Genomic DNA, 16,796 nt, shown 5'->3' with positions numbered 1-16,796 from the left:
GAGCGCGTCTCGACACCGGCCACTCACTGGCATTGTTGACGAGCAGCAGCCACTCCATTGGCCCGTCGCTGCAGAGCTCCTAGGTGGCGCACACCATGCGCTGCGGCCCATCATTCGAGGTCAGGTCGGCAGGCAGGCACACACAGAGCGCTGGGCAGGCGGCGCACAGCTCGCCCTCCAACTGCTCCGGTGGCCGCCGAGCACGCCACCAGCAGCAGTGCTAAGCCGGGCACCAGGCTGAAGCCCCGCAACACACCTGTCACAATGCCCATGGCATGGCCCACACCCACCGCCCGCCTGCCTCTCCATCTGTGGCCATGCCAGGTTTACCACAGCACACGGATGGCGAGGAACTTCCTGCAGCCAATCCGAAGCCCCACCAGCGTCACCACATGCCCAGAGGCATCCGCGGCTTCGGATTGGCAGCAGGAGCTTCCCGCATCCAATCCGAAGTGGTGCCAGCGTCACAAAAGTCAGTCTCCACACGGCGAGGCATCCACAGATTCTTTTCAAGGAACCACTGTGCTGGTTTAGCTCAGCGCAGGGAACTGACCGAGTGGGCGGCAGGGTCTGTGGGCCGGATTTACAAGCCAGGTGGGCCGCATCCGGGCCCCGGACCATATTTTGCCGACCCCTGGCTAGGTCAAAAGTTTGAATTATGTTTCAATTGTAGCTTAAAATGAACTTAAGTATGTTCCAGTATTTTCAGAAGCAGTATTAAGGGGTGATACGAGGTCGTTTGACCACATGTCCATGTTTTCATACATCTTCCCCGAGTAAAGTTCCAGTCCTTGGATTTTGCTGTGTTGAGCTGCTGTTTTTTAATAGCTCTTTGTCCGATATTTAATAGCTCTTTGTCCGATATGGCCTTTCAGATCATGTTGTTGGATTCCAACTCTCATTAGCCCCTATTAGCATGGCCATTGATCAATGACATAGCACAGCTACATGTGGAGGGCCACATATTTCCTACTCTTGATCCAAGGGAAGCAAAAGTGACCATAGTGTTAGCAATTCCATCAACAAAATACGAACATGTCCCCATGAGTTCTGAAAGGAGTGAAGGTGTTTTAAGTAAAAATGGTTAACTCCTGATTTAGCTCCAGCATTTTGCCTTTATGGCGGAAGAGGCTCAGCACACCATACAGATAAACATTCATAGTATTTTCAACACTGGGCTCCCGGCAAAATGAAACCATACATTGGTAGTTACTCTAAAGCTCTCATATATAATACAATATCTAGGCATTTTCAAGACTTTTCCATGTATTTTATAATATATTACACCTTTGAAATGAGATGAACCAAAACTGTTTCCATCTAAGAATCAAGCATTTTTCTCCTCAAATATTTAGAACACAATCTCTTGCAAACCTATGAGAAAATATATCACTCCTGCAATTCAAAATCTTGCAATGTATCCTTATTTTTGCATATCAAAATGCAAACTGATCAGTAAGTTGTTTCTTTAGATGCTCTCAGACTTGCACATACACTGTCCAACATGCATTGTTACTTCCAACACTTACTGAACAGTAAAAATAAATAAAAAATAATCATGATGCATTAACAACATTTCTCAAGTGTTTGAGAAAAAACTACTTACGCAAGTAAAAGGAAATGAAAAAATTATTGACAGGAAACAAGAGAACAGTATACTGATCATACAGCACTATGCTGACAACTGTCTGATGCTGCAGTTTAGATAACACATGAAGAGTCAAAAGGTTGAATTGCAAACCCAGTGCTTTGTTTCCTGAAGCAACATGCTTTATCCTTGCATTCAGAGTCTATCTGCTTCACAGCCATGGGGAGGGATTAAAATTACACTCTCCATTTATCACAATGGTACATACAGAATGGGAAAGGATCATGCAAAAACTTGTAGTATAGCATATATACCTACTAGATTTGGAGTTGAGAAACCAAAGTTCAGGTTCCCTACACAAACATGACACACACTGGGTGACATCAGTCTACTCACTCTCAACCAGGTGGTGGTTGTTTTTTTAAGCTACCTAAAACAGTGTTCAGTGGAACTTGCTCCAGAATAAGTCTGAATAGGGCTGCAGCCTAAGTTACAACAAATACACTCTTAGCAGAACCCCCCTCCCTTTCTGAAGAGAACACGTGTTAAATAAAATTACTGTACTAAGGTGATTTAAATGTTATCAGATCTATTGAAGCTATGTAGGAAAATCCTATTTTATTACATTTACATGACATTTACTCTGCTACAAACAACTTCAACAAAGCACAGAACCTGAATACCAATATTCATTACTACTTGCTATTTTAGAAATCTAAAAAAAAACCACCAAAAACTTCTAAACTGCCACTTGACTTAACTGCAAAAGACAAGGAGTGTTGAGAAAGTAAGGGTTGGGTGAGAATTCATTTAATAATGATTTTTCTTTCAAACTGCTTCTCATACATATCAGGAGGTACACACAAATCTCTTATAGCATTCATTCACTACTAATTTATAAAGAAAATATTAAAGCAATTCCAAACAGTTATATATAAAACTGCTACATATATAACTTTACATGGTATGTAAGTTGCAGGACAATTTTATACATACCCCAATTTCCAGCAAAACCACCTAATGCCTGCACCACTAGGAGGTCTGATCCAGCTAAGCAACTTGAAGTCTTAAAGTGAGGGCCATTTAGTACAGATTAACTAAAATTGATTGCAATCGGTGGGCATCTACCCCCAAAGTAGATCCTGAAAAACTGAAATCAGTCTGCTAGTGTGAGGCACTCTAAAAGTATTGACTTTACTAATGCTGCATTAGCCAAAACACAAAGAAAAAAGGCTACCCCCGCATAAACAGCAAAGTGATTTTAATACTGCTCCCTAAGCATAAAGCTTTCAAATAGGAAGATAGCAGCATTGAAGTCTACAAAACATAAACCACTTTAAACATTACCTGGAGCACATGAAAACAATAAAGGTAAAAAATCACAAGCACTGAAGCTTTTTTCTCTTCCCAAAGCTCATGAGAAATATCCAGAGAGACGATAATAACACCAAGTCATGCAAGAATATGAAGTGGCTTTTATTAAAAGGATTTATTTAAGGGTAAAACAACCTATTGTGACTAAATTTCCACAGTAGCAAAACAGAAAACAATGGGTGTGCCACATTTTTTAACTATAAGAGAAGCATTTTTTAATATTCCACATGCACACTTTGAGACTTCCTAACAAACTTATATAGACTCAGATTGTATATTCATCAGTCATTTTAACCAATTTAAATCAGTTTTACTATTTTTTTCCTCAAAGCAGCAAAACAGAAAAAATGCCAAAGGATCCTTTCATTCTACTCAGTATCTAACGCAAAATATCTGCAGAGAAAAAATAACTCATTTCTATTAAATAACGTATTTTCAACACTGAAACATGAGTTTTTCCCAATTAAATAGCAAAGCAGCATTTTGATTTGAAACAGTAATCCAAATGGTACAGATTCATCAAATCATAGAGTTGGAATGAACCCAATGCAATGCAAGAATAACAGCTAAACAATCCCCAAGAGATGACCATCCAGCTGTTTAAAAACTTCCTGCTTCCAAGGCAGTATGTTCCACTGTCAAACAGCTCTTACTGTCAGAAGTTTCCTAATGTTTAGTAAGAAACTCCTTTCTTGTGCTGTAATTTGAATCCATTGGTTTGGGTGCTACCCTCTGGAGCAGCAGAAAACAAGCCTGCTCCATTTTACATGTGAAAGCACTTCAGATATTTGAAGACTGATAACCTAGCAGTTCGAAAGCACGTCAAAGTGCAAGTAGACAAATAGGTACCGCTCCGGTGGGAAGGTAAACGGCGTTTCCGTGCGCTGCTCTGGTTTTGCCAGAAGCAGCTTAGTCATGCTGGCCACATGACCTGGAAAAACTGTCTGCAGACAAACGCTGGCTCCCTCGGCCAGTAAAGCGAGATGAAAACCACAACCCCAGAGTCGTTCGCGACTGGACCTAACTGTCATGGGTCCTTTACCTTTAACATATCACCTCTACCTTCTCTTCCCCAAGCTAAGCCCACCCAGCTCCCTCAACTGTTCCTCATAAAGCTTGGTTTCCAGACCCTTAATCATCTTGGTTGCCCTCTTCTGCACACATTCTAGCTTGTTGATATCTTTTTTAAGCTGTGGTGCTCAGAGCTGGACACAGTACTCCAGGTGGGGTCCAACCAAGGCAGATTAGATTGGTACTATTACTTTCCTGGATATGGGCACTGCGCTTTTGCTGCTGCATCCTAGAATTGAATTAGCCTCTTTTCTTTTCTTTTCTTTTCTTTTTTTTTGCTGCTGCATAACACTGTAGCCTCATGTTAGGCTTATGGTCTACTAAGAGCCTTGGATCCTTTTCACATGTACTGTGTTAAGCCAGGTGTCTCCTATCCTATATTTGTGCATCTGATTATTCCTGCCTAAGTGCAGAACCTTACGTTTGTCCCAGGAGATATGATTAAGTATTCACTTTAAACAAACTGAAGTACAACAAAGCTACTTAACTGAAAAAAATACATTTATTACAATGTGGGCCTCAAGTAGAAAGATATTTCAAGTCTCTTTGTTTTTTAAGGAGTAGGGGAAACTACATCGCACTGCAGTCTAAATCATTGTCGTTCTGATATTTCTGTGTTCAAATACCATCTGAGCATGTAATGCACAAGAAGTTAATGTTTTAGACTTCAAAGAAATCGCAGCCTAAATTACAGCTAGAAATTTAGTGCCTCTGAAACTGAGCCACTAGGTCACATTCAATTGGTCACATTCCAGAAGCACTACACTGCCACGTATGCAGCATGTCTTATGTTCAATAACTCTTATTGTAAACAGAGTCAGCAGCTGGATAATTTTATAGTAAATTAGATGCTTCATGGCACTTGTTGCCTAGGTAATGTGCTTAAATATAAAGACTGTAAATAGATTTATTTTATTATGCATGGAAACCACGGGTATGTCAGAATTAGACATACTAATAAATGGCTTTTTTAAAAAAAAAAACCTCAATGGCCCATAATCCATTAAACACATTGAAACTGTTTCACTTTTAGTAAATGTAGTTGGGGGTGTTTGAATTTGCAAAAGGGCACCAGAACAACTTCAAAAAAGAGAAACAAAAATTGTGCTATAAAAAAAATGACAAAACTTCCTAGTTTTTCCTGGGATGTGCTGGCTTTAAAATTTGTTTTTGCTCATGGTTTTGCTAAACAAGAGAACAATCTTAATAATTCAGTGACTGACACAGAAATTTACAGAAGCTAAATCTCAAAGTATAGTGAGTGACTATGGACTCCCCTCTTCCAGGTTACCCATGTGTGAATGTGCACACTCTCCCTACTCTGAGGCAATGTCTTTTTTGCTAAAAAAAAAAGTGTTTAGGGGTACAGTGGTACCTCGGGTTAAGTACTTAATTCGTTCCAGAGGTGCGTTCTTAACCTGAAACTGTTCTTAACCTGAAGCACCACTTTAGCTAATGGGGCCTCCTGCTGCCGCAGCGCCACTGGAGCACGATTTCTGTTCTCATCCTGAAGCAAAGTTCTTAACCTGAAGCACTATTTCTGGGTTAGCGGAGTCTGTTACCTGAAGAGCATGTTACCTGAAGACTATGTTACCCAAGGTACCATTGTACTCACATTTTCCTACTCATATTGAAATGCTGCCCTTTAATGAGGCCAAACTTAGATTCACAAAATGTTTAGGGGTATGCGGACCCCTAGAAAAAAGCAATGCTTTGAGGTATGTGCAAAGCACAGAACTTGGGGAAAGGGGGAGTAGTAACATTTATGGTGGTTCATTTATGACCTAGCAGTCCCATTTGTTTATTTACGTACTGTACTTCTTGGCCCACATTTTTACATTAAACATATTTGAAGATGTTTACCATAGAACTCTAATACCATAGAAGTAAGTTCAAAGTCACAATCAGAAACTCAATTTCCTTTCTATGATATATATTAACACACAATTTATCATTAGCACATGGGCACACACACATATGTACTACTCTTATGAATGCAGTCAATAACTTTTAAAATAATTAGAGACATAATTGTAAAACTGTCATTCTCTGAACTACACATCCCTTTTTCTATTCCACATATTCTCTGGTCACACTAGTTTTGCAGGTTTCTACAGTGCTCCAAGATATACCTGAAAAAAGGGGAAACAGCTCCTAGCAATGTGAACAGCAATGCTGCAATGCATGTGTACATTTTGGTACGACTGTCATGACCATCCACTGAATAATGCCCCTGACAATTAACAACTTTTCCAGACCCACCCAAAGCAATTTTGGAAATGTTTATGCTAAGACTTCGACCTTTTTTCCAGTGCATACCAATTCATTCCAGAAGATATTACCTACACTGATCAAACTCAAAAACTGCAAAGTGAAAACACACAGATGAACAAGACCAAGCAAAGGCAAATATAGTTTATTCTGTACTTTTTAAATGTGTGAGCAATAAGACCATGGACACAAAACAACTACTATTACCCAGAAATGCATGGTGACTAATGATCAATAGATCTAGGCCAGGCCAATGTCTGGATGGATGACCAGATGGGAACAACATGTAAGGTGCCTTGCGTTCCATGACAGAAGGGAGGTGGTATACAAGTGTAAATGAAATGAAATGAAATGAAAAAACTAAAATAATATAATATGGCACAGTAACTGAAGTGTGGTATTGCTGACACTAGGAAGCTAGGGAAACAGGCTATCTCCTATCAAACCTTATCTATATTGATTTATAAGAGAACTTAATTTTTCAAGATCAGAAAATGTAGCTTAATTTCTGGCAGGGAAAGCCAATGTTGTATCTTCAGGTTTGTGCCTTACAACACCCTTCATCCATGAGCATGGGAATGCTGGCTGGGAATGGTGGAAGTTGTAGTACAAAATTATTTGGAGAGCCTGATTTATGGTATCCACCTTTAAACACATAATGCCTATATACAGAGATATTCACCCAAAAACCATTCTACTAGGCACCCACAACAGAAACCTCAGGCACTTATAAGCAAGAGTGACTATTCCACAGAGCATGAACCAGCAGATAAATGTGGGGTAGAAAACTGTGATGGGAAGGGGGTGGGACACTAGTTCTGTCCATGGTTCTCAGAAGCCCACCTTCTGAAATGAAATACCATTCGCTCCTCCTGGGCAAAAGCTTCACCTCTTAACTGCAGTGCACTTTGCCCACAGAAATTCTTTAAGATCATCTTTTCTACAGTCCCCTCTCACAGCCCGCCCAACTCCTTCCATGGAGTTGACCGGAATAGCAGACTTCATATGCCTGTCAAATATCTAAAGCACCAGCATTGTGATGTCTGGCAGTCATCTCTATCCCACTTCTCACCTCCTAGAGGGAAATGAGTGTTAGCCACCTCCAGCATCCTTGTCTAAGTCCCTCCTTCCTTAGTCTAGCTGTTAATCATTATCACCACAATCAAATTGCATAAAAAGTGATATTATGACCACATACTTTCTTCCTTGCCTTCCTACCAACTTCAGAGGTTACCCGGGGCAAAGATGACCATAAGAATAAGTTTTGCTATGTTAGGTTTTCCTAATACAGTATAGGATTAAATACAAAAATAATATTTAGTGTTTTCCTTTTGATTTCACCTACTTACGGTTCCTCCTCCAGCTTTTAATAAACACACTGCTCAATTGGATTTCTGTACTGCTTCCCAAACACACCCAAAGGCTGTTAGTTACACACACACACCATTGCTTGAACCACTTGAGCTACACTACTGGGCTAAACTGCATGAGAAACTAGGAGAGGGATCAAATAGAAATGTCAAGCAGCAGACTTTAACTAGCAGTCTCCTACTCCCAGTAGACTTCATAAGTCAGTGGGAATCACTCAGCTTCTGATCTAGGTAATAAGCAGGTGATGGCAAGAAAGAGAAGTAAGAGTGCACTCCTTGCCAGTAGGTTACATTCATTTTCCCACCATCCTCTCTAGAAGGTGGCACTAGCCTCTTTAGAACTGCCTCACTTTCGTTGTCAAGCTCCAAGCAAAGCTTCTTACTTACAGATCATACTATCCAGATCACCAGCAAAGCTACAAGTTTAACAAATCCACATGCAACTCTTATCTCAAACTCTTTATCCAAAATTACCCCTCACATGTTGGAGCATCCTAGCCTCAAAGACCTAACAAAACAAAACAAAATGTCAAAATCACATCCATATTTTTTAGCTTATCATGACCAATATTTTTTAAAAAGAGAATATGGCTATGCTATGCTATGCTAGGCAGACACTTAAGACAAGTGGAAATGAATTCTTTCCATAGTTGCCAAATCATATTCTAAAAAGCACATGGGCACTTGAGTTATGGTGAGCAGAAGTTAATAGTATTTTATAAACAGCCTTTTAGCATTTCCAATTTGTGGGAGATGAAGTGGACTTCTTCCTCAAATGTACAGCAGAGAAAACTTTACCACTCCACCTCTAGAATTAGATGAAAACTTACTACTGCTGAATGGAATGGTACTGTTTACATGAACAAGTATTGTCACAGCCCTATTGTAAAAGCCCTATTACAGCTTTTGGATTTGTCATAATGGGCCAACACAATATGTGTAAGTGTATATTGAGGAATACCAAATTTAGCCATCCAGCAATCTTAAAACTGAGGGAGGTGTGAGGAGTGTTTCTACCATATAAAGATAATACTTGAGGGGGGCATACACCCTAACTCCACCCTATTTTGCTTCAAGTGATCAATGAACATACTCAGCACACCTTAAAATTAGAGCATGATGTCTTTAGAACAGCTTTGAGTAACCATGACGTTTGTGGTGTTTTCAGAAGGGAATAGGGGTAAACGGGCTTCAATGCAAACATGTCAAAAGATCATTTTGGGGGGCCTAATCCGGCCCGTGGGTCAGTTTAATCCAGCCCCTGTGGCAGTTTATTTCCTGGGGTAAAAAACTCAACAACTTCAACCCTAATAAAAGCTCAACAACTTGGTTGGCCCTCACTTCATCAAATCTGGCCCTCTATGAAAAAAGTTTGGACACCACTGCTTTAATGCAACCCATTTGCAACCTACCACATTCTAATCTAATTAAGTCTGCATAATACCTCCTGCGTCCATTTTAAGCTTTTTCATCATGTCCACTTTCCCCACCCCACTCGCTACTTCGCTTCGCATCCCATTTGCTCTGAATAACCTTTCTCTGTATACCAAAATCAGTACGCTGTGACTTTTTAGTTGGTGCCGATAAAGCTATCACCCACCGGCAAGAGCTTTAGTTCATCCCACTAAATGGGCTAGGGCTCCCCCCACCAATCACCGCAAACACGGGAGACGAGGCTACACATAAACACATCGCGTTACGACGCAGGTCACAACAGTCCCGGCGGCCTGCAGGGGGCTTCCAGGACAGCGAATACGTCGGGACTCTCGGCCAGGAATCGGCACCCCAGAGCCTGGCGCTCATTCCCGCCCCCACGCGGATCACATTCCCGCGTCGTGGCGCGCGCGTGGGAGGGGATGTAAACGAGGGAAATTTGAACAAAAGGTGGAGACTGACGGCTTCCCGGGGGAGGGGGGCGGCTCAGCTGAACCCTCGGGCAGGAAGGAGGAGAAAGCCGCTGCTGGGATTAAAAACCTGCGGAGGGAAAGAGGGCTTCCCTCTCCCGCCCCGCACACACCCAAACCCCGCTAGGCAGGATGTCACACGCTGCACACGCTTTGGAGAGGGGCAGGAACACGCGGTGCAGCGCCGTTTCCCTGCTTTGCTTTTGCATCCTCCTCCCTCCTCAGCGCCACAGTCCCTTTCCCTCGCGCTGAGGGAGGGCAGCGGATTTCCCGAGGAGGAAGGCGGCGGCGGCAGCCCCAGCGGACGTGCATCTTCGCCTCAGAGCTGCTCTTCCCCCCACCCGCGCTATCGTCGTCGTCTTCGCCGCCGCCTCTCCTCCCTACCGGGTCTGCAGGCAGAGGAGGCTTCAAACCCCCCCCCCAAAAAAAATCCCCCCACCTACTCCAACCGCGAGGCGACTCCAGCTGGACCCCACATCCCCAGGGGCTGAGAGGAGGCGGCGGAGCGGGAAGAGCAGGAACCCGCGCCGTCGTAGCCGCCTCCCTGCCGGCCGCCCCTCGGGGAGCAACTCCGCCGGAACTGAAAGCCAAACGGCGGCTGGGAGAAGGGCGGCTCTCGGGGTGGGGGGCAGAGCAAAAGCCAGGCCGAGTGTCTATGAGGAGAAAACGGGGGAAAGGGGACCCGGCTCCGTCAAGAGAGCGGCTGCTGCGCTTCGCCTACTTCCCCCTCAGGCTCACTCCGCGTCCCTTTCGCTCGCTCGCAGCCGAGGAGAGGAAGGGAAGCGGCGGCGGCGGCTCCCCAGCGCCGCCTCACTCACTCTCGGTTACGACAGCGAAGCCCGCCAAAAACAACCCAGCGCTGCTACGTCCCGCACCAACTTTGCCGGCGGCGCCTGTAGGGCTTTCCTACCTCCTCGGCGGGCTTCCTCCTCCTCCTGCCTCTCGCTTCCCCGTCTGGCCGCTGCGCCACCGCCTCCCTCAGCCTCATTCGAAATTGAAATTCCCTGGCCAAGGCCGTCAGCGCGGCTCCAGCCCCCTCCCCGCGTCCCGGCCTCCGCCAGCAGCCCCGCCCCCGGTTTTGACCCTCGGCCAATCGCAGGCTCCAGAACGACGGCCAGCCCCACCTATTCCCTCTTGGGTGTTGTGTTTTTCCTCCCCTCTCGCGCTCTGCCCATCAATCGGCAGCCTCTGTTTCTCTTGCTCAGCCACCCTCCCTTCGTCCCGCTCTTTCTAGCCACGCCCACAATGGTCTTCAGGCGGCTTGTAGTTCGGAGCTGGCCCGCCTTCGCGCTCCTTCGCTGTTGCATAGACGAGGCTGGCCCAGGAAGAGAAATGAAAAGAAAAGAAAAACAACTGTGCGCGCTGATATGGGCAGGGATTGGTTTGGTGCATGTGAAATCAGTGTGTTTTTAGCGGCGCTAGAAATACGTTTCGTATTAAAGAAAAGCCGCAGACGGAGATTTGGATGGAAGTAAAAGGCTTCTTGTGTCGTTTATTTATGTGATCCATCATGTTACAGGTTAAGAATTTCCTGCTTGCCTGGCATTTTGAAGGAGCTGCCGTTTGCTGACCTGCAGTTTTTATTGTTTTATGATCGCTACTGCTCACTTTTTGGTTCTGGTGTTTTGCTTTTATTGTGGTTAGTGTACATCTCTCTGAGGTCTGTTTGCTGGACTTACTTTTATGTAAGCCTGCTATCTTATACATATTTAAGGCTAATTAAATTTAGTAGAGCTGCTGAGTGAACAGCATTGCCTAGGATTTCAGGCTGGAATCCAGTCCTAGATGAGGACAAACAATCAGCGGTGCTGTGGTTGAGCAGGGGAGGTTTAAGATTCTATTTTAATAGAGTGTTGTTTTATATAACATTAGCAGCCCAAACATTCAGTGGTGCCACAGGTTAAAACAAATTCATCATGCAAGTCATCACGTATTCACATCAATCCAAAAGATGGAGGGATAGCTTCATTGGTGACCTCCAGAATCCGAACCAGGAGGTCAGGGAATAATGAAATACAATTTAATATTAACTGTTTTTAAGCACTACATTCTATACAAAGGTGATGATATTTCAGACAGCCCCAGCCTTCCAATTCACAGTCTAAATCAGATGAGTGTTATGGGAAAGGGAAGGGAGATTAAAAACAGGATGTGATATGCTGAGTCCAAAAGAGCAGATATCAGCCAGGAAAAGCTTGATAAAAGTTCTATCTAGGAAGCAGGAATGCAGCTTTTAACAATTCTTGGTCCTCTGGACTCGCTATCACCAGGTTGCTTTCCCTTCACTTTTGCAGTCACAGAGCACTTTATAGCTGTAGAATTCACACTGCAGACAGTGGAAGCTCCAAGAACAGTTTATCCTCTGGCTGATAATCAGGAACAGGTTATCTTTCCCCATGTTTCTGTGTAATTTCAAGAGAATTGACCCTCATGGAAACTTGCTTGTATTTCACTTTGTCTTTACCCAGTCCATGAAATATAACCATACTTTACCCTGACCGTTAAGTCCAGTCGCGGACGAATCTGGGATTGTGGCGCTCATCTCGCTTTACTGGCCGTGGGAGCCAGCGCTTGTCCGCAGACAGTTTTGCCGGGTCATGTGGCCAGCATGACTAAGCCGCTTCTGGCGAAACCAGAGCAGCGCACGGAAACGCCGTTTACCTTTCCACCGGAGCAGTACCTATTTATCTACTTGCACTTTGATATGCTTTCAAACTTTTTGTCAGCAAACACCTTTGCTGAACCGAGTTAATGTTTTTAGATTAGGGCACACTGCTTAATGCCAATTTACTTCTCTGAGATTATAACCACAGCAAAACATGAAAACTGAGCTTATCTTTTTCACCTGAGGCAATATTTTGTTCTGTCATCATTTCACTAATGGGCAGGCTGATCCTAGGAAAAAGACAGCTGGGCTAATAGGATGCTCATGCTATTGGTTCCTGAAGGGGACTGTCAGTAGCCTAAAGGAACTGTTCGAGCAGCACTGTCCCTTTTAAGGAAATGCAGAAGATTCAGAAGATAAAGTATTTATTCACATAGCGCATAGCTAAACTATGAAACCTGCTCCCACAGGAGGCAGTGATGGCCACCAACTTGGATGGCTTTAAAAAAGAGGATTGGAAAAATGAATGGAGGATAAGGCTATCAATGGTTGCTAGCCATGCTGGATATGCTATGCCTTCATGGCTAGAGGCAGGTGCATTCCAAGGAACAGCCCATATTATTGCCCAATGAGTGTAGGGTCTCCAGTAGCCAAGGAGATCAACAAATGATGCCTATAGATACAAACTCTGGAGCATCTTCTGGGAGATAAAGCAGAAGAAACCTATTAGCAGCCCCTGTTTGCCAGGGAAATGTCAGATCCAGAATGGGAAGAAAGGACTGCAGTTCTACTCGCAAGAAGTGCCAAAAGAACATAAGAAGAGCCCTAGTGGATCTGACTACATGCACATGTGGTGACCAGCCATGAGAAGCCCACAAGCAGAGCCCTGAGTGCAACAACCTTCTGTTTCATCTTACCCGTGGCTGATGGGATATCATGGTGTACCCTCCAAAGCTACATGTCATTTCTCACAGTTGGCCTTGAAACTGAATTAAGTGCTGTGCTCTGCACATTAATCCTACTTTGAGCACAACTGTGTCTTTTGAATTGAAGAAGAGTCAAGTGATTGCTTCTGAATGGGCCGCCTACAGTAATACTTGGCACAGTTTGCGCTTGTGGTTGTGTCAACACAGCCTATGTGTTTTGTCTCCACATTTCTGTTTTCCCCAGAGCTTGAAGAAGCTCAGGAAAAATGGCAGGAATGTTCTACAGCTCTGGCCCTGATTGTCTCCAGAAGCAGCTCTTTCTCCTTCAGCGATCATGAACTTTTGAAGGTATGAAAGGAGAAAAGTCCCACCCTGATCTTTTCCTCTTATAGCTGCTTTGCTGCGCTGCTGCAGCTGCTGATGTTTTTAACAGCATCAGCCTGAGCAAGTTTAATTGGCGTAGGGTTATAAACAACTGGAGCTGGGGGACCCTTCTTTCAATTAAATCTCCCAAGCATAGTGACAAAAGCAAGATGTTTTTCCTGGATTAGGCAAGGCCAGAAAGAAAAGGAAGCATCTTTATAATTCTCTTCCCTCTCTTTCCTCAACCAACTGTCCTCCTTAACAGTGTGCAAAGAGTCTTGGGCTTCAGCTGTGCCTTCTACATCCAATAGCTGATTTTTACCTCCTTTCCTTGTGTTTTTTAGGCTGTTTGGCTAGGCTGCGACTGTGACCCCTGGCTTATGTAAAGGGAAAAAAGAACCACAGCAGAAAAGTAAACAGTCTAGCTGTCAGCCTTGTTGGTTTAAATGACAATGCTGTCTCCATTCTCTTCCACGGGTCTCATTTATGCTTCAAAAATGAGGAATTTATGAGCTGTAAAGGGAGTTTCTGGTGAATGCTCTTTCCTCACAACGCACACCACAAGAAAACATTTAAGCTGTAGCTCTATGAAATTGTTATCTGGACACATTTTGTTTGAATCCAGTGTGACTTTGTTCTTGAGTTTTCAGGGTGGACAAAATGGGAATAATAATTCCAAATGTCCTTGAGCTATGAAATTCTATTATTTTTTGAAACTATTGGGTTTTTAATGGATTATAAAAAAAATTTAACAGTGATATTCAACTAAATGGAGGATAGACCCACTGAAATTAATGAATATCACTAACTTAGATTTATTAATTTCAATAGGTATACTATGAGTAAAACTTTGTTGAATACAGCCCTATATTTATACCTCTGGGTTTTGTTTTAAATGTTCTTAAGCAGCTGGATTGTATGCTGTGCTTTATCCTTCGCTAACCTAGTACCCTCCCAACGTTTTGGACTACCAATTCCTGTCAGCTTCCATCCAGCAACAACCTATTTAATGGTTCCAAAAATTGGTAGGGCAAGCTGTCTGCTTACACAGCGAAAGGTGTGCTTTCCTTTCATAAGATCCGATTCCTTATTTTGTTTCTTATACTAGGTCAAGCAACCTCTGCCTGGGCTTAGATAGGCATTGCCCTCCATTAACCAACCATACAGGCTGGAGATATAAAGGGTGAGCAGACAAGTACTATTTTACCAGATGAATGCAAGAGCCTCAGTGTGTCTTTCCCAGCTCCGCCAGTTGTTCTGTGGGGTTCACCAGGAATTGGGGTGAAGTTCCCTCCAGTTCCAGTGGGAGTTTTATTTCTTTTTCAGCCCAATAGCTGGGTGAGGGGGGTGGGATTTTCATCTGGATCATAATCCCTCTCTGTGTGGTGGCAATCCACACCCACTCTTAAATAAATAAATGCAGCCGCAGTTGCATGCTACACGTTTAGCATTACACACATTTTGGCCCTCCGTCTCCTTTTGAGCGTCCACTTCTCTTGCTAGGCCATGGTGACCTGTACTCTTGCTCCCTGGGCTTCACCAGCTTGGAGCTGACAGCCCATCAACTATAGCTGAGCAAGGTGAATTACTTCTTGATATGGAGTCCAGCCCAGCCATTCCCATGGCTCCCAGCTACAATTTGCCTCTGTTGTCATATACAGTTTTACCTCAGTCATACAACCTACTCTTCCATTTTTCTCTCAGGTCTCGGAAAACTTTTGGGCAACCCTGGGTCAAATGTAACTGTCTTTATGGGACTCCTTCCCGTTTCCACACAGCTAATTATTATTAATAGCTGTACTTATATTATGACAGCAACAAATGAGCATTTGCAGCTATTAAGCGTTGCTCATGGCAGTGTTGGATGCTAGTAAATTGTGCACGAGAAGTTCAAGGTGCTGTTTTGACTTGTAAAGCCTGTGTAAGTGGTTTTTAAAACGGGTCATATGATACAGTGCTTTCTCCGAGCAAAGCTTAAAAGAGCCGATTTGTGGAGAGAGGGTTTTTTCTTAAAAGAGAAACAGATGGCAGGGTATCTTGATGTTAGAAATTCCATCCTATTCTTACCCATGTATTGAAGTCCAAGTTGTTAACCATCATAATATTCCACAGGATTGGAGGGAGTGTATGGAAATCAAAGGCATTTTAAAAGGGGAAAAAGTTTCCATTTTTGTCCTGTTTTAAGAATTTGCTTTTTTTCTTTTACAGACACCCAGAATAGTCACCAAATCAAATTGCAATAAAATGGTGGACCACAACTTAAAGCAGTTCTGTCAACAAGGCTCATAAAACAATACCACAAAATAAAAATTAACAATGAAATACTGTAGTTTTCCTTGTATTGGATGAAGTTTTTTGAAACAAAAATCATGTCAAAAAACTGGAGTCGTCCAATACACGGATAGTGGCATGGGCGGGAGGGAGATGCTGTTGCGCGCAGGGAGCGATCTGCAGAAAGCACTCCCTGGATCATTACCCGTTCACAGCGGTATGGGGGGAGAGGCTCAACAACTTTGGGCCATCTCCCCTCATTTTCTTAAAATTGAATCCCCAAAAACAGGGGGGGGGGTCTAATAGACGGAAAAGTACAGTACTTTACACTATTTGCAGCACCACATTGCCAACCCTGTAGCTCCCTGCAACCAACATTTTGAAGAGCTTCCAGCTACCATATTAGCTTAACTACTATTTAAAATCTTCAATAGATGTTGATTTCTCTCCCCCTCTCCACCTGCTGCAAGGTTAGATGGTTTCCCCAAAACCTGCACATTTTGGAGTCGTTTCCCAGAAGTCAATTGTTTGATGCCTGCTTTGTTAAGTTTTAGGCATCACATAAAACCAGTCCTATTTTCCTGAGTTATTGTTAATGCTAGTTAATGTTTGTATGGATATTACTGCTATTAATCATTGCCTTCCGTTAAGAGTTTGGGTGTAATCCTTAACGCCTCCCTTTCCATGGAGGCGCAAGTTACAGCAACAGCCAAGGCGACATTTTTCCACCTTCGCCGCATCAAGCAGTTGGTCCCTTACCTTTCGCGCCCCGACCTGGCCACAGTGATCCATGCGATGGTCATCTCCAGGCTTGACTACTGTAATTCGCTCTACGCGGGGCTGCCCTTGAAGCTGTCCCAGAAACTCCAGCGGGTGCAGAATGCTGCAGCGAGGCTCCTCACGGGGTCCCTGCCATGGGAGCATATTCACCCAGTGCTTTTCAAGCTGCACTGGCTCCCGGTGGAGTACAGGGTCAGATTTAAGGTGCTTTACAAAAACAAATACCTTTTACCATGCTTTCTTACCTTTTTTACAGCAAATGATTTGAAATTG

At 43.6% G+C, this 16,796-nt stretch overlaps 1 protein-coding gene and 1 long non-coding RNA gene across 12 annotated transcripts in view; one reads left to right on the top strand and one right to left on the bottom strand.

Moving 5' to 3' along the window:
- The window catches only part of EPB41L2 (erythrocyte membrane protein band 4.1 like 2), a 77,144-nt gene extending 66,514 nt beyond the window's left edge, over positions 1-10,630 (bottom strand). For 3 of the 11 annotated variants that reach the window (XM_081907060.1, XM_081907057.1, XM_081907059.1), the window contains exon 1: positions 10,489-10,629. In XM_081907060.1, coding sequence (XP_081763186.1) covers positions 10,489-10,566 — 78 coding nt within the window. In that variant the 5' untranslated portion in view covers positions 10,567-10,629. Of the gene's footprint in view, positions 1-330; positions 382-10,392; positions 10,412-10,488 lie in introns of those variants that run through there. The other 8 variants (XM_081907061.1, XM_081907062.1, XM_081907066.1 and 5 more) reach the window with 6 other exon arrangements.
- Positions 10,631-10,708: 78 nt separating this feature from the next.
- Positions 10,709-14,621, top strand: LOC309367683. Its single transcript, XR_014167276.1, has 3 exons — positions 10,709-11,575; positions 13,354-13,457; positions 14,581-14,621. It is a non-coding gene; the product is annotated as an uncharacterized lncRNA (long non-coding RNA).
- Positions 14,622-16,796: the final 2,175 nt, after the last annotated feature.

The sequence above is a fragment of the Podarcis melisellensis genome (genome assembly GCF_964234715.1).
Source record: "Podarcis melisellensis genome assembly, chromosome: 3".
Lineage (NCBI taxonomy): Eukaryota > Metazoa > Chordata > Lepidosauria > Squamata > Lacertidae > Podarcis > Podarcis melisellensis.
Note: the sequence above shows the minus strand (reverse complement) of the source record. Positions and strands in the feature narration are given on the sequence as shown.